General features: G+C 45.1%; 1 protein-coding gene across 5 annotated transcripts in view; it reads right to left on the reverse strand.

Annotated features, from left to right (window-relative positions):
* The window catches only part of SORBS1 (sorbin and SH3 domain containing 1), a 121,983-nt gene that overhangs the window by 37,406 nt on the left and 68,010 nt on the right, over nt 1-16,567 (reverse strand). For all 5 annotated transcript variants that reach the window (XM_006831177.1, XM_006831175.1, XM_006831176.1 and 2 more), the window contains 2 exons: nt 6,379-6,551; nt 3,666-3,751 (listed from right to left, as the gene is read on the reverse strand). In XM_006831177.1, the coding sequence (XP_006831240.1) occupies nt 3,666-3,751; nt 6,379-6,551 (259 nt within the window). The remainder of the gene's footprint in view (nt 1-3,665; nt 3,752-6,378; nt 6,552-16,567) is intronic.

The raw sequence follows: 16,567 nt of genomic DNA on the forward strand, positions 1-16,567 counted from the left end.
CTATTTCTTCATTAGGTGAAATGTAGTCAAGGTGAAGTGAATGAGGTACAGTACATAAAATAAGAATAAGGGTACTTGGGTTAGAGCAGATATTCGCTCCCATATTATTTTTTTTTAAGTCTTTTTTACAAAATTAAACAATGTTGCATTTTATCAAATGCTCTCTTGCTATGTATGGAAATGATGCCATGAAATAGAATTTTAATGTGTTGGCTTATACTATACCAACCTAAAGGTGCCCTGGGGGCAACAGTGGGTTAAGCTTTGGGCTGCTAACCATGAGGTCAGTGGTTCAAACCCATCAACCGCTCCATGGGAGAAAGAGCTATCGATTTAGAAACCCTAGGAGTAGTTCTTCTACTCTATCCTACATGTGGTGGCTATGAGCTGGAATCGACCCAATGGCAGTGGGTATGTATGTATACCAACCTAACTTTTCTGGGTTAACGTTCCTTATCAAAAAGCACTAATCAGAACTTTGAAGATCATTCTTAGCATGCACAATAAAAGCATCACTATTCTTCCAGCAGGTAATTCTATGTTTCAGGTGGCATTAGACCCAAAGGATGGTAGGCCTGATTTTCCTTCACAGCCCACAAATAATCAAGTGACAATTTCATCCAATGGCTGAAGGACTTCCAATGCTCAGGCTGCTTGTTGTAAAGACCAGAAAAGAAGCAACAAGACAGTGCTGTATAAAGTACAGGACTGTGTAAAGAGCAGTGGTCCTGGTGTTCAGTTCTGCCTCTGGTATCAGGTAACTTGCTCTGTGGCTTTGGGCAAGCCATTATTTTGCCGTGGTCCTTTCTTGGAGAAAACAAGGGTTTAGATAGATGATCACTCATGTTAGCAGGGCTGACGTGTTCTTATTTTCTGAAATGCTATTACATCAATGTTAAGAATGAAGTGTGCATATGGAAAAGTGCCATGCCGAATACTCTATCAGTTAGGCATTCCCAGTTGTTTCTATAGCAGCGGGGATGGACTGATGCTTGAGGCTGCCATATACCCATTTTCAATACTTCTGGTGCTGTTGTTGTTAGCTACCATCAAGCTGGTTCTGACTCACAGCAACGTTAAGCATAACAGAACTCTGCCTGATCCTGCGCCAACCTCAAAATCGTCGTTAAGCTTGAGCCCACTACTGCTGCTGCCATTGTGCCAATCCATCTCGTTGGGGATCTTTCTCTTTTTCACTGACTCTCCACTTTACCTAGCATGATGTCCTTCTCCAGGGACTGGTCCCTCCTGATAGTATGTCTGAAGTATGAGAGGCAGTCTTACCATCCTGGCTTCATTCTTGCGGTACATCTTCCATCACAGATTTGTTTGATCTTCTGGCAGTCTATGGTACTTTTAATATTTTTCTTCAACATCATAACTCAAATGAATCAATTCTTCTACTGTCTTCTTTATTCACTGTCTGAATTTCACATGCTTATGAAGCCACTAAAAATATCAAGGTTTAGGTAGATGCACCTAGTCCACGAACTGGCATCTTTGCTCTTAAACACTTTAAAAGAGGTCTTGTGTGGCAGATTTGTCTAATGCAATATATCATTTGATTTCTTGACTGCTGCTACCGTGAATATTGATAGTGGATCCAAGCAAAATGAAGTCCTTGGAAACTTCACATCTTTTCTCCATTGATAAGAATGTTGTTTATTGGTCCAGTAATGAGGATTTTTGTTTTCTTTACATTGAGGTACAACCCACACTGAAGGTTGTGGTCTTTGATCTTCATCAGTAAGTATTTTAAGTCCTCTTTGCTTTCAGCAGGCCAGGTTGTATCATCTGCGTATCACAGGTTGTTAATGAGTCTTCGATTATGTGCTCAGCATATAGATTGAGTAGGTATGGTAAAAGAATACAACCCTGGCACATATCTTGGACTTCTTCCTTCAATACCACTGGTTCTTGATCATATGCTAACTCTTCAAATGGATGAAATCGTCCATTTATTTTTGGTACATCTGTGTATTCTTTCTATGCTTTCTGCATCATTCAGTATTTTGCCCATAGAATCCTTCAATATTGCAAGCTCAGGCTTGAAGTTTTTCTTCAGTTCTTTCAGCTTGAGAAATGCTGAGCATGTTCTTCCCTTTTGGTTTTCTAACCATGGTTAAATATAATTATAGAACATCAAATGGTGCAAAACTCCCAACCTAGTACTTGGATCTGACCCTTAGTAAATTCATCAGCCAGTTTAACCATGTAAATGCAAAACCATGGATAAGAACATAAACCTTTAAGGATCTGTGAGTCCGTGTTGCTCAGGGAACAAGCAACTCACCTTCTATGTCAAACTTTTATTACGGCAACTGTTACGCCAAGTAAGTAAAATATGCCTCCCACCTGACAGGCAATAATTCTACTACATAGCCTTCCACGTTGGATACTAGAGTTTTTGGCCTTATTACCACAAATAATCCTGTATGTACGTCATTGTTTCTTTCCACAGATAGGTATATAGGTGTCTTACTGAATACTGTTTGGATTATGTGGCTGGTGAGGGAGAAAGATAATGGCCATTTGTTTTTTAAATTTTGTCTCACCATCTGGCAGCAACGATCACTATTACTCAGCTTACCTTAGAGTCAGTATCCCCCCCTAGATACCTTAAGGGTGTGGCGCTGTGGGTTAATGCGCTAGACTGCAAAGCCATCTGAACTGCAAGGTTGGCTGTTCAAACTCACCAGCTGCTCCTTGGAAACCCTATACAGGATCGCTATAGGTAGGAATCAACTCAGTGGCACTTAACAACAACTTAACACAAAAAGGACTTCAGACTTCTAAGGAGCATGAGCACCCTGCCCCGGCTGCTACTGGTGGAAAGCTACTCTTCCATCTCTATCGATTACAGGGAAATGAACATCAGAGCTCAGGTTTTGCTATGGGACTGTTCCCCTGGGAAAGCAAAATCCACAAAGCATTTATCGTATATCATCGTGACTGTTAACAGAGCTTGTGACCTTGCTCATTTTCACATAGAACTATGCCTTCCTACGTCCTTTAGAGCATGCACTCCACTTCCTGCACTGTTGTAACTACACCACTGCCACACTGACATTTCAGTAGCTTCGAGAAAGGTGTGCACTTTGAAGTTCTTAGTTGGCACTTAGCAATGTTTACTGAAATACCTTCCATCTCTTACGTTAAAAACAGTAACGTTAAAGACAACCTTTTGAAACTCTTATAAAACATATCACGTTCATTATTTCTTTTCCTCTTTTCCTTCCACATCTGAACTATGCCTTGTATCAATAGAGGGGTGAGAAGTATTGAAGAAATGTGTGGATGGACTTCCCTAGACAACATTAAGGCTGGGGATGGAGGGAATGAAAGACTGAAGTAAATTCCAGTTTTCCACCTACAAGGCACTGAATGCAGTAGGGGAAACCTCCTCCTGAACCCCTCATGCAGGAGTGCTGGCTGGGCTTTGCATTCCTTACCCAGTACCTGCCGGGAACTCAATCTGACATTCTGGCTAAGGAGACTACAAGAGGAGTGACTGAGCTTGCGCCAGACAAGGAGTCCTACTGAAGACCCAATCTCTGCTTCTAATCTCGAGGTCATGTCCCCTCTTAAAACAGATGCCTAGAACATTTACTTCTTTCATCTTTTTAGCCAAGGAAGAGCTCAGAGGTTTGAAAGATGGGATTTACCTCTTTATCATCGTGACGTCTTCGAATAAATTCTTCTGTGGATTCCAAGTAATCAGCTGGTATAAAATGCCTTGGTGATTCTGAATCTTCAAAATAACAAAGCAAAGTTAAAATCGGAAGCGATTTAGTTCAGGAAAGCAGGTCGGGAAATGGATTCCAGCTATTAACCTTTTGCCAATTACAATGATGTTTTTTTTTTTTTTTACAGCCACTATTGATCAGGAATCAAGTTCTAAAGAAAACATACCACCTCCTCCCCTTTTGGACCCACTTGTGAACTAGTTTAATACAAAGAAGGCAAAAGATGTGTAAAAAGAGAGGGTTTTCTGTCACAGTGTCCCTATGACGAGACGTGCAGGATTACAGGGACACACCGTGCACTCACACACACACAGGACCACCAAGAGAGGCTGCCTCTCAAAAAATCACGGGCTAAGTAGGGGATTGGTGCAAACAGCAGGGGCTCAAGGGTTCAACAACCGAATTTCTCAGTTGCGCTAAATGGCCAATTTTTCTTTCGAAACAAGAGTTTGGTGATTAGTCTAAACCAGGGACTTTGTTTTTTAAAGAAGTGCAGCCACTAGGAGCCATGATTAATTGCCAAGCAAAACAAACAAAAAACAAAGGACGGACCAGAAAATGAGCACCAAGGGCACAGGGAGGGGAGGAGGCAAGCAAAGTGGAGAGACGGATGAGGTGAGACTGGTCAAATACACAAAACGCCACCTCCGCGGGCCGTTCCCAGTTCACTCTGTGGGTTGTTGTTTCTGTCCAGGCTGTGGTCTGAGAACAGCCCAGCATTCCCATTACTAACGGCCCTCGGGCAGTCCTCTGGCTGGGGCTCTGAGATCCGGCTAAGCCTTTCCATGGTGTGTAGGGAAGACAGGCGCTTGGGAACAGAGGGCTTCCCCCCAGCAGAGGGCTTGTGCTGAAGGGGCTGACTGGGGTGGTCGAGCTTCTGGCCTGCCAAGAGGCCTGCGGAGTCACCAGGGGAAGGCTGTCGGAGGGAGTGCTGGAGGGGCTTTTTCAACCGAAAGGGGAGAGGGCTCATTAGGTAGATGTTCCTGAGGAGAATGCTCTTGTCCCCTCTGGTGTCCGGGCGCCAGTCGGGCTGTCTGGAGGTGTACTGTTGCTCATGCTTGCGGATGGTGGTGAAGCGGGTGTAGGAGGCTGGGCAGGTGCCCTTGCACTTGTTGAGGCGGTGTCTGGGGAAGTCCCCGTGGACACCGCTGCTGCTGCCCTCCCGGCTGTCACTGGAGACGCTAGAACAGTGATCTAGCTCATCGGAGCAGACTGAGAGGGGGTGAGAGGGCACAAGGCCCCGGAAGCCCAGTGTGGGATCTGCCACATTGTTACAGGTCGGGGAGGCGTAGACCCTGCGGGGGCTCATCACATCCACCTCCCTGGGTCGGAGCTTGGTTGACTCCAGGAGGGACTCGGCTGAGCGGGCAGAGGTCAGGCCGCTCCGGGACAGCACAGGTGTGGGGGACTTGCTCAGTCTGCCTGACAGGTCCAGAGACGGCATGGATCGGGATCGCTGAATCAGCTGCTCAAAAGCTGTGATGCGGGAGGAGACCGTGTGCTTGGGAATGTGCTCGGAGCCCTCCTGACTGGGGCCAAGCTCGCCCCTGGACAATGGCAGGCTGCTCTTTTCAAAGTGGGAGGCCAGATCGCGCACACTCGAGGATGAGCCGGAGCCCAGGAGGAGACTGGCTCGGTTAATCTGATGCATGTCACGGTAGAACATGGAGAAGTGCATCCCAGCCTTTCTAGAGAGAGGACAGGGCTTTCTGGAGCTGGAGCTATACTCCTGGAGGCTCAGCGTGCTGCTGGACTTGCTGTCGTAATCCCGTCGGGAGCGCGTGAGCAGGTTCTCGATGCTTCCCCCCACGTGCCGGGGGAGGCCTCTTCTGGACTCACTCAAAGAAGCTGAAATGCAGAGGTTCTCGCAGCTCTGTGCCTTCTCCGAAGGCAGCAGGATGCTCTTCTCTTCCTGCAAAAGAGCGCTGGGAGCAGAGAGCCTGGGTTTGAATTTGGAAGGAAGGATTTCCGAAATGCAGGCTTTCGCAGCAGACAGGGGCTTCTTGTGTTGACACATGAAGCCTAAAGCATTGCCAGTATTAAAGGTTCGGCTAGGAACTGAAGATGAAATCATGTGAGCATTCCCACCTTTACGGTCCACTGGTAAGCATGCAGAATAAAATAAACAGACCCATTAGGTTAAAGCTGAAAGCTGCTCAAAAAAAAAAAAAAAAGGTGGGGGTAACATGCTCATTTTTCATAAGGGCTTTAAATTTTTTATTTCCAGTCCATGTCTGGAAGCAAAATAACTGGTGCTGCAAAGCAGGTGCAAAGATGCAACGAAGGGAAAGGAAGAAGAAAAAAAAAGGCCACTACTAGTCAGGAAAGACTGAAGCTCAGCTAATTTCTAAGAAAAAGGAATCAGAACACAAAAAAAAAAAGAGAGAGAGAGATGCTTCAGGGAAAGCAAGGGCTGGGATTTAAAGGAAGGGAAACTATTCAAACCAGAAAGAAAATTGGCCAGTGAGAAAACAGGAGAGGGAACGTTGAGCACTCAAAGGCCCAAGTCTGGATCCAAACAAGTCCGAACCCATCCTGGTTGCTGGCAGCATCCCTACCACTGCCACCACCCGCTCTGCCAAGGTGATGGGCATGTTCGGGAGAGAGAGGCCTGCAGGCATCACTCAATTACCTTTTGTGGAAGCCGAGCTGGATGGTCGCTTGAGCCCACTAAGGCCCTGAAGAGGGATGTCGCCACCTTCCAAGACACTTTTATAAATCTGCCTCTCATTTTCCAAGCTAGCGAGGTCCCCGGGGGCCCCATCTGACTCCCTCTTCACTGCATGGAAGTTGGAAGAATATATACTAAGAACAATGTAATTTCAAAAAAGAAAGAGAGAAAAGAAAAAATAAAGGTAAGAATAAGAGTTAGCATCTGTTTCAAAAGCACATGACCCACTGAAGACTTCTTGGTTTCTAATCAAGCCCTGCCCTTTCTAACAGACATTCCTACGTAGATGTAGATTTCCACAGACAAAACAAGCCTACTGGTACCTTGAGTGCTCATGCATGTTGTCCAAACAGGAAACTGTTCTAACCGACATGACTGTATTGGGGCTTGTAACTCTGAACAATGCCAGGGGGAGGGCAGCGGGAGGCAGGAGGGCAGGCTGGGGCCGCAGACAAGACAGCCCAGCCCATGCTGACGATCTCAAGTCCACTTTGTGGACTATTCTCCTGGGTTGTTCTTCTGAAGTGAGTTGGTTGATCGAGTATTAAAATCATCTGCCAATCTGCAGTGAAATGAAGAGGCCCAGCTGCCCTTGGCTTCCTGGAATATCAGAGACCAAGAGAAACCAGAACCTTCCATTCTGTGTTCTCTTAGAAACACAGAGAAATTTTGTACCCACTTCTTTCAAAATGTGTGTTCAGAATCTTATGGCGTGCATTATGAGTATAGACTACAACTCATTTATAGCTTTCCTTTATTTTTATCTTGATGTAATCTAGGCAATTTTTGCAAGTTACCACAAATCCTTTTTGGAATGAGGTGGGGCATGGAAAAAAATGAAGAGTACTTGTTGAACCCCTCCTTTCCTCTAACCCCTGTTTTCTATGCCCTCGGCCACTGACACATTGAGACATGCACACACAAGTGCACACACTCACTTCTCAGGTAAAACAATGGCCCCTTTCCCACTCCAGCACTTTTGCTTCTGCTAGGCGGCATTTCAGTCCTATAGTAACCTTCATTTATTGGTTACCAATGCTGTGTTTCCATCTCTGAAGAGCCACAGGTTGAGGGAATTCCTCCCTCCCAATATTTTATTATGAATATGTTCAAATAGATAGAAAAGTTTTAAAATTTTTATAATAGTCAACACCCATCTATCCACCACCACGATTCTGTGAGGAACACTGGGCTGCATTTGTTCCATTACACGGCTCCTTCTTTCTCTCTACTCGCCCATCCAAGATGGAAGGATCCTGCATGTCACACAGCTGGCCTTTCCTTCTGCACATTATTACCCCAGTTCCTGAGTCTCCGTAGCAAGAGCTACCCCACACACCACTTGGCACGATGTCCTACGGGAGGCACAGGACTAAGCATTTGACAATCACATCTTTTCTTTAATCCTCACACACACACAGATGGTAGTGTTTCCATCACTTGTCAAAGCACAGTTGGTAAAATAGCAGAGCTGGGACCTGAACCATCAGATACCACACAGATACTCAGTGGTCATTTCCCTATGACCGAGTGCAAATGGTTAACATATTTGACTGCTAACTAAAAGGTTGAGGGTTTCAAACAGAGACTCCTCACAAGAAAGGCTTGATGATCTACTGGCAGAAGATCAGCCACTGAAAACCCAATGGAGTACAGTTCTGCTCTGACACATGTGGGGTCGCCATGAGCCGGGGATGACCTGATGACAACTGGTTTTTCTACAGATGTCTTTTCCACTTGCTGACTAACAGCTGTGGGGGACTGAGGGCACGGAACTCCCTGTGGTCATTAGCTGCTGTTGAGTCAACTCCAACTTAAGGCGACCGAGGTGTGCAGAGCACACCTGCGCAGCAAGGTTCTCAAGGCTGGGTCCTTTGGGACCGTTTGGAATTGGTTTGCCAGGTCTTTCTCTGAGGCACCTCTTGGTGGGTTTGAACCACCAACTTATAAGTTAGTAGCTGAGTGTGTAACAGTCTGTGCTATCCAGGAACTCACCCCCCACATCTTCTCTTTTTGTTTTTAGGTGTTGTTGAGTGGATTTTTGACTCATAGCAATCTCTGGTGCCAAAGAAGAACTGCTCCATAGGGTTTGGTGTGGGTTTTTTTTTGCTGTCATCTTTACAGAAGCAGATGGTCAGGTCTTCCTCCTGCAGAGCCACTGGGTGGGTTCCAATTGCCAAACTTTCTGTTAGCAGAATGTGCCACAAGGATACCTGTCCACCTCCCTAGCTCCTCTTCTCCTTCTAGGTCATGTCTGACTGCCTGACCTCATAGCTCTTCTACTTTGCCAGCTGCCAGAACTTGCCTCCTCTTCCCTGGCTCCACTCTTGGGCTTTATTCCATTATCGTCTTTTTCCCTGCTTCCCCACCAGAACAACAAACCAACACAAAGGAAATCTCTCAGCAAGGATTTGCTACAGTCAACTGTTTTCTTTCTGATATAAAAGCCAGCATGCTTTTTCCAGATGTGAACACTTTGCAAACTTATTTAGAATCTATAGAAGCTCTGGAATAATATTTTTTAATTGAGCATCTCCATCAGATCTCTGTATGTTGGAAATACGGGCATCATTTGCCTCAGGGAACAAAAGAGGAAACCGAGGACCAGAGTGGTAAAGATATTTGCCCAGGGTCACAGGGCTGTGTCCAAGTAGGTCAGAGAAGAAATGAGAAGCAAACTGATACCAGGCTGGACGAGGAGAACCCAGTCAGAATTAGCAGCCACTGATTACTTAACAAAACAAATTACAGTTCAGAAGATCAACCCTGAGCAGTCCGGGTTGTATCAGCTCTCAGTTCAGGAAGAAAGAGCAAGCCAAGAGGAGCCAAGACAAAGAATTTAGCCTCAGGTGAATATGCAGAGCTGGGACTGCTGAATTTCCAGGGGACCCAATGAATACACACTCACTGGCAGCCTAAAGAGACAACTGAGTAACCAGGTAAGGGCCCATTGTTTCCGACTGTGCTCACAGACAGGCTCTGGAGGTGGGATGCCGCTTTGACTCCAGCAAGGAATGTGGAGCAGCTGAGGCAAACCCTCGCTCTTTAAAAATGTGGAAACAACCTTTTTCTCTCAGCCTGAATTTCGTTCATATGTACAAATAGCGGAGACTGTCCAAGAAACCTACCTTCAAATCTGTTTTCTATACAGACTTGTCTTTTGAGCCCTAGACACATACATTCAACGACACCACCTTCTAGATTTCTCCACTTAGATACTCCCCAGACACTTTAAATTCAACTGTCAGGAATTGTATATCGTCATTCCATCCCTCTCTCGTGGACAGAGCACACATGATGTCTCCCTCTTTACCCGCACAGTCTCTCTGTTCCTCTGCAGTAAGCCCACCATCACTCCTCCAGCCTCCCTCCTGGACTCCCTCCAACCAGTTCTGCCAAGCACTGACAGCACTGTTTCTAGAAAGGATCTGCCCATGTCATTCCACTGTTCCTGTACTCACTCAACCAATAGTCACCAGCAGCACCTCTCATATGAAGAGGAGGTTCAGTGTAAACACAACAGACACACAAGTCTGCTCGCAGGGAACCACTATGTCAAAACCACCATGTCAAAACCACTATGTGAGTTCAGGGGGTGGGATGGGGTAACTTGTTCATTGTGGCTTTGAGAGGACAAGTGCAGACAATATGAAGAGAAGGCTCACCATTAGCCTTTTGTTTTGCACACAAAAATTAAAATTACATCCATGCTTTATTTGCTTCTCCTATAAAGTCTTCCTTAACCTTTACTCCTCATAAGACAGAGGTACTCATTTCTTCCTGGGTCCCACCAAAGCATCTACACTTGATTTCAGTGGTTATTTGCAAACTAGCCACCCCTTTTGTTCACTCTGGACACTTGAGGGCAGGCAGTGTATTGTATTAATCTTGGCATGTCTCATGTATAATACTCTGGCTTAATATATTAGTTGAATAAATGATTGTTGTTAGGTGCCATCAAGTCAGTACCGACTCATAGCGACCTTATGCACAGCATAACGATCCTGGGCCAATAAATGATACTGTATATTAAATAAGGAGCTCTGGTAACATAGTGGTTACGAGTCAGGCTGCTAATCTCAAGGTCAGCAGTTCAAACCTACCAGCAGTTCCACGGAGAAAGATGAGGCTTTCTCCCCGTAAAGATTTACAGCCTCGAAAACCCTATTCAGGGTTGCTATGAGTCAGAACCGACTCCCCAGCATACCACCATATGTTAAATGGCTATGGGCACACAGATTTCTGACACATCTGCCCAGGAGGGTCTCTAATGTTTCCTATTGTTCTTCAAGTTTTGTTCTTAGGTCAGGGGTGGGGATGGGGGAAGGTGTTCTCTCGAGTTGTACCTCCTGCTAACTCAAAGGTGAGCTCTGCAGGAGAGGGACGTGGCAGTCTGCTTCAGTTCTACTCTGTCCTCTGGTTCCTAGGAGCTGGAATTGACTCAGTGGCAGTGGGTTTTTGGTAGTCAAGTCTAGCTCACTTTCTGAAAGTAGACTATTCCCCTGAAACCTCTCCTAAGCAGAAATGGTGTCAAGTGAAGAAGCAATCGCCATTAATTTTATGGGAATTGTTTTTGAGCATTCCCAGACCCCCAAAATAACCTCCGAAATCAAACCAGACCTGAACTAACACTAACTTCTGGTGTTCACGGACACAGTTCAAAGCTGTGGCAGCTTGATGCTGATGGTAGCTCCAGGCAAGGAGATTGGTGATGTTACTCTCACTACTTGGGGTGTGCCCTGCCTTTTGCTTTTCGCCTTTTTAAGTGAAATCGAAAATCCTCTTCAGATTTCTTTTGGTTAGTTAGCGAAAACCGGTATTAACAATATAAGTCTTTCCTAAAATTAAATGGTGTTAACGTGAACTTTCAAAAAGTGGGGGAGACCTGCAGTTTTTGTATCATTTTAGGAAAGAGCAGGTTGTTTTTGACTGCCACCTGCTGGACAAATACAGTAAAGCTCTTTGGTTGGACAAAGATTACAACTCCCCTCCGGCACTTCACAACAACACCTAACTCATCAATGTGCTGAGCGGTGAGGACTTAAAGGCTGATTCATAGAGCTCATACCTCTTGGGAAATAACATGCAAAATTGCACTTACACTTTGATGGCAACTAAAACAAACCAAATGTTTGAGGGCAAGGAGTAGTAGCTGTATTGGGATACTGAGACAATAGGTGAATTTCTTCCTTTCTGTTTCCTGATTTCTTCATGTTAATTAACAAGATTCTAGATTAAAGTTTGTCTAATAGATGAAAGTGGATTTAAACCAACATCATCACTTCTCCAGTTCCCACATGTTCTGGACCTGGGCCCCCTGGGATTCCTCTTTCTTCATTCCTTGGATGAAGTCAAGTTCTCCCAACACATCATCACTTGTGTTCAAGCTGCTGCCTGTTCTAAGTGAGGTGGGTCTAGTGAATTCAACTGCGTAGCTCCGTTCACCCATCCACAACAGTCTTCTGTATCAGACACTGCACTAAAGCTGGCTCCTCACTCAACTTTCCAAATATGGACAAATCTTACTCATTTCAACAAACTGGGGAAAAACCAAGCCTGAATTGCTGAAAAACTCCTCAAGTGGTAGAACTGCAGAAGGACAAAACTCATCTATTTCTAGTTAAGTATTTCATGAGAGGTAGGCTAAGGCTGAAAACCAGAGGTTCTTTAGAGATCCAGCTCAAAGATGTAAATAAAAGTCAAAGTGCGAGAAAATGAACACATCAAACATCTTTGTGTACATAAATGCTCAGAATGACTAAAACAACTTCCTCTTTTTAGTGGTCTGCATGAGCCCGTTTCAGGTCTGTTCAAACAATATTACAAATGGATGCTAAATTGTTTTCTTAAAGCTCAAAACCAGGAGACCTTAGCAGGGTCTCTGTAAATTTATTACCAAATGAGCAATGGTATGGTATAGATGGGAATTTACTGCCCACATCAGTCCCCTGGCTGAGAATGTCATTGTCCCTACTCTGGGTCTTGCTCTCCCCATGTGGGAGCACGTTTACGACATGGCCTCTACATGCCTGTCTCCTCACCAATCAAATGGGGATTAATCCTAGGCTGCTAAGAGGATTCTAGGACGTAAGGTGGATGGAGCGCTAAGTAGAGGGCCTGCCACGTGGCAAATGCTCAATAATTAAGATTATTATTTCATTGAAGACATGTACTCCCAACTCTTAACAGTCAGTGGCAGCTGCTTCCTCTTCTGACCTTTCTCCCTTGATCATTTTATTGTGATAAAACATAAACAACGTTTGCCGTTTTAACCATTGTTAAGTGTACAATTCTGTGGCATTAATTACATTCACCATGTATGTGACCATCACCGCAATTCATTTTCAGAAGTTTTTCTGGACTCTTTTGACCATAATAGTTTACGTCATCCATTTGCCATTTTGCCTTTTGATTTTCTTCTACTTATTTTTGACATGTTATAACTTATTTTACAAACTAAGAGACTATAGCTTATGCTATAACTGGGTGCTGGGCAGTGAGGACAGTCAGAATGACAAAGCAAGCCTTTGGGAACAAGGAGTTTGCTGGGAGCTGTGGCTCTGTGAAGGCCCTCTAGCCTCAGGAAGGATACTGTTAACTGGGTTGGCTTCACCTCTGAGAACATTATTTCTGGGTCCTAAAGCGCAGGTGATTGCATTCCTGCTTTGAGCTGAAGGACAGCGCTCAGTCTGAAGCTCTTCAAGAGAGTGAGCTCAGCAAGGAATGAGATTCTGTTATGGGTGGTGGGAATGGATAGCAGTGTGACTGCACAACATGAGGAATGGGATCAATGTCATGGAATTATAAGTGCAAAAAGTGCTGAGAGATACCACTTGAAAAAATGACCTGCAGGAAAAATGGAGGCAGATGGACTGTTACTACAAGAACAAACAAATCGTTTCCCTAGAAAACAGCAAGGCAAGTGGCCAGGTCCTCTCAATGCAAATCCCCTTCCAAGACTAAGACTCAATGGAAATGCACGCTCTGATTGGTGACCACACACATCACCGATCGGGGGAAGTGGGGTAAAAGCAGCAATGAAGCGGCAAGATAAGCCCAACAATGTTCAGTGGACTTCTGTGGACCCAGTAGGGGGCCTGGTTGGCAAGCAGTGTGAAGAGGCCTGGGGACTCTTGGGCCCAGAGTTAGTGGCGTGGCCACGGAGGACTCGAAAGGACCGGCTGACGGGAAGAGAGGACATATACACAGGAGCACCCACACTTGCAGATGATACCCACGTGACCTGGACCGGATGACTGGATGATCGGAGCTCAACCAGGAGAGGAAAGAAGAGGTGAAAAAAAAAAAAAGAGTGAGCTGATCCAGTCTGATGAACTTGATCTATACCTATGGAGCAACGACTCAAATGAGTGAACAAATCCTCACAGCAAGAAACATTCACACACACACACACACAGAGTGGACAGAGAAGGGCAGCTTGGACACTGGATACTCAAATGGGGAGCAGGGGACTACAAAGGCAAGAAATGACTGGCTTACAAGCTTTCAAGAGGGAACCTGGTGCTAGGGAGCATGGTGGAAGGCAGAATCTCCAGTAGGTACTATTCAATCTGTCTGGGTGGAGCTGATGAAAGGAGATACAGATGGGTAACTCGTGATACTGTAGTGAATAATGCTTATCAGGATGGACTATGAGGGTTGGAAAAGCAAAGGTGGAAGTTTTGTAACAAGGAAGGGAGTGATTAATTCTCCAGGATAGGAGCGGAGGCCTCTGGGACCATCAACGGAGAAGAGCCAAGAGCGGGACCCTACCCAGAGAAACAGAGATGCCTGAGATAGAGACAGAGATGATGACATGGAGTGATGAAGCGACTGGGGACCTTGGACCCAGAGAGGGAAAGGGACTGTGGGCCGAAAACTCGGGGGAGGAAGGGGAAGTGTAGGGGGCGAGTTTCTATGATATACCCTTTGGGTGGTTGATGATGCATGGAGGGGACTGGAACCATGGCAGTGAGATGATATAAGATGGAATGAATGTAAAACTAAAGTTCTCCCATGTAAACTATCATATAATTAATAATAAAACATTAAAAAAAAAAAGTGCTGAGAAAGCAAACGCTTTGTTACAAACACATTTACTACAACTTAGAGAGAGAGAAAGCCAGTACCAGTGAGCCTCAGAGCCCAGAGTGGAAGAGAGGGGAGGAGGTCCTGATGCCGTATCTGAGCTCTGATACTGCTATTTGTATCAAGGGTCTGACCACCAAAACCAAGGTAGGAGCAAAAGACTTTATACCTGGCCTTCTCAGGTAGAAACTGCCCTATAAAGGCAGGGAACTTGCTTTACTTGCTGCCCTAATATATCCCCTCATCATCTTTGGCTGTTCTGGAGTACATTAATGATACAGCAAATATATTTACAGAAGAAAATTAACATAATGAATCTAGCTAGAGTTTTTCATTACTACCCTAAAAGGATTAAGGTTCTTCCATTCTCTCACTGAAATACTTACATCTTAACTGATTGACTTTCAAATGAAACTCGTTTTTGCAAAGTACCTTCTTTGGCAAGGTAGATAGGGACTCGCCCAAGTAACAAAGGCGATGGTGGTGGTGGGGTGCTGGGGAGCCGGTTCCGACTCTTGGCCCACCCTGTAGAGGGTTTTTGAGGCTGTACATCTTTACGGGAGCAGAAAGCGTCATCTTTCTCTTGTGAACAGCTGGTAGTTTCGAACTGCTGACCTATTAGCAGCCTGACTTGTAACCACTATGCTACCAGAGATCCTTCAAGTGACCATGTTGTTGTTGTTAAGTGCCATCGAGTCAGTTCCGACCCACAGTGACCCTGTATTAGGGTTTCCAAGGAGCGACTGGTGAGCTGGAACCACCAAACTTGAGGTTCAAACTGACTTTGCAGTCCAGTGCATTAACCCACAGTGCCACAAGGGGACTCCAAGTGACCACTGTTGTTATTGTTGTTAAGTGCCGTTGAGTCGGTTCCGATCCATAGAGACCCTGTACAGGATTTTCTAGGCTGTAAATCTTTACGGGAGCAGAAAGCCTCATCTTTCTCCCATGGAATAGCTGGTAGTTTAGAACTGCTGACCTTAAGGTTTGCAGCCCGATTTGTAACCACAACACTACCAGAGCTCCTTTATGCTTGTCAAAAAACTCATAAACTCAGCATTCAGACCAAACTAGGTCTTCTTATCTGAACTGATGAACTCTGTTCATTTTGTATTTATGGGTAACAGTTATGCCTTTCCTCCCTGACACAGCTCAAAGAACGAGATATGATATGGTGGCACGACCCGCAGATGTTCCTATCAGAGCAAGCTCCTTTAGAATCTACTGGATGTGTGTTGTCTGTAAGATTGGGCCAGGCACTGTGGAGACACAATCCTTGCCTTCGAATTGTTTATATCAGCAATTTTTAAGAACACTAGAGTATATAATTGAGGTAAGTAGCAATAGATGTGTGTGCCAGGGGAGGGGCTAACTGGGCACAGGAAAGGTCAGTTGGGAACTATTTGTACAAACCAAATTGTTTGCTTTTTACCATGCATAAAAATGGTAAACTGGAGCAATCACTGCATGGCAAAGGACTAAGAAAAGTAATCTGATGGAGGGATCAGAGTGAATGGAGAGGGAGAGAAGAGTGAGGGAGGGGGCTGGTGGTTATCCCATGAAAATGTGGAGTCCTGGTGTGGCACTGTGAGTTAATGTGCTGGGTTGCACGGTTGGTTTCAAGGTCAGTGGTTCGAGCTCACTAGTCACTCTTTGGAAACCTTATACAGGGTCGCTATGAGTCGGTACCGACTCCACAACACTTAACAACAGCAACAAGATTTAGTAGAAGGAAATCCATCCATACCTCTGTACAAGATAGACAGGTCAGCCTCCCTTCTGGGCACCATCTTTCCCATGAAAGGTCCAGCCCTGGGACCCAACCCCATCCTCCCCAACCTTTACATCACAGTCCATCTACCTCAGTCATCCACCCCCACCAAGCCTCCACAAATGATGACAGTTTCAATTCCAAATTCAACCAATCCACTCACATTCTAAAGGTAAAGGTATCAACATGGGAAGAAGGTATCAAAGGTAATATAAACCACCACAAAATTCCTTTATAGGAAGAGAGGACAAAAGAAAAATCATTTGATGACTATAATTAGATTGCTGTTTG

Source organism: Chrysochloris asiatica, unplaced genomic scaffold (assembly GCF_000296735.1).
Source record: "Chrysochloris asiatica unplaced genomic scaffold, ChrAsi1.0 scaffold00003, whole genome shotgun sequence".
In the NCBI taxonomy this organism is placed as follows: domain Eukaryota; kingdom Metazoa; phylum Chordata; class Mammalia; order Afrosoricida; family Chrysochloridae; genus Chrysochloris; species Chrysochloris asiatica.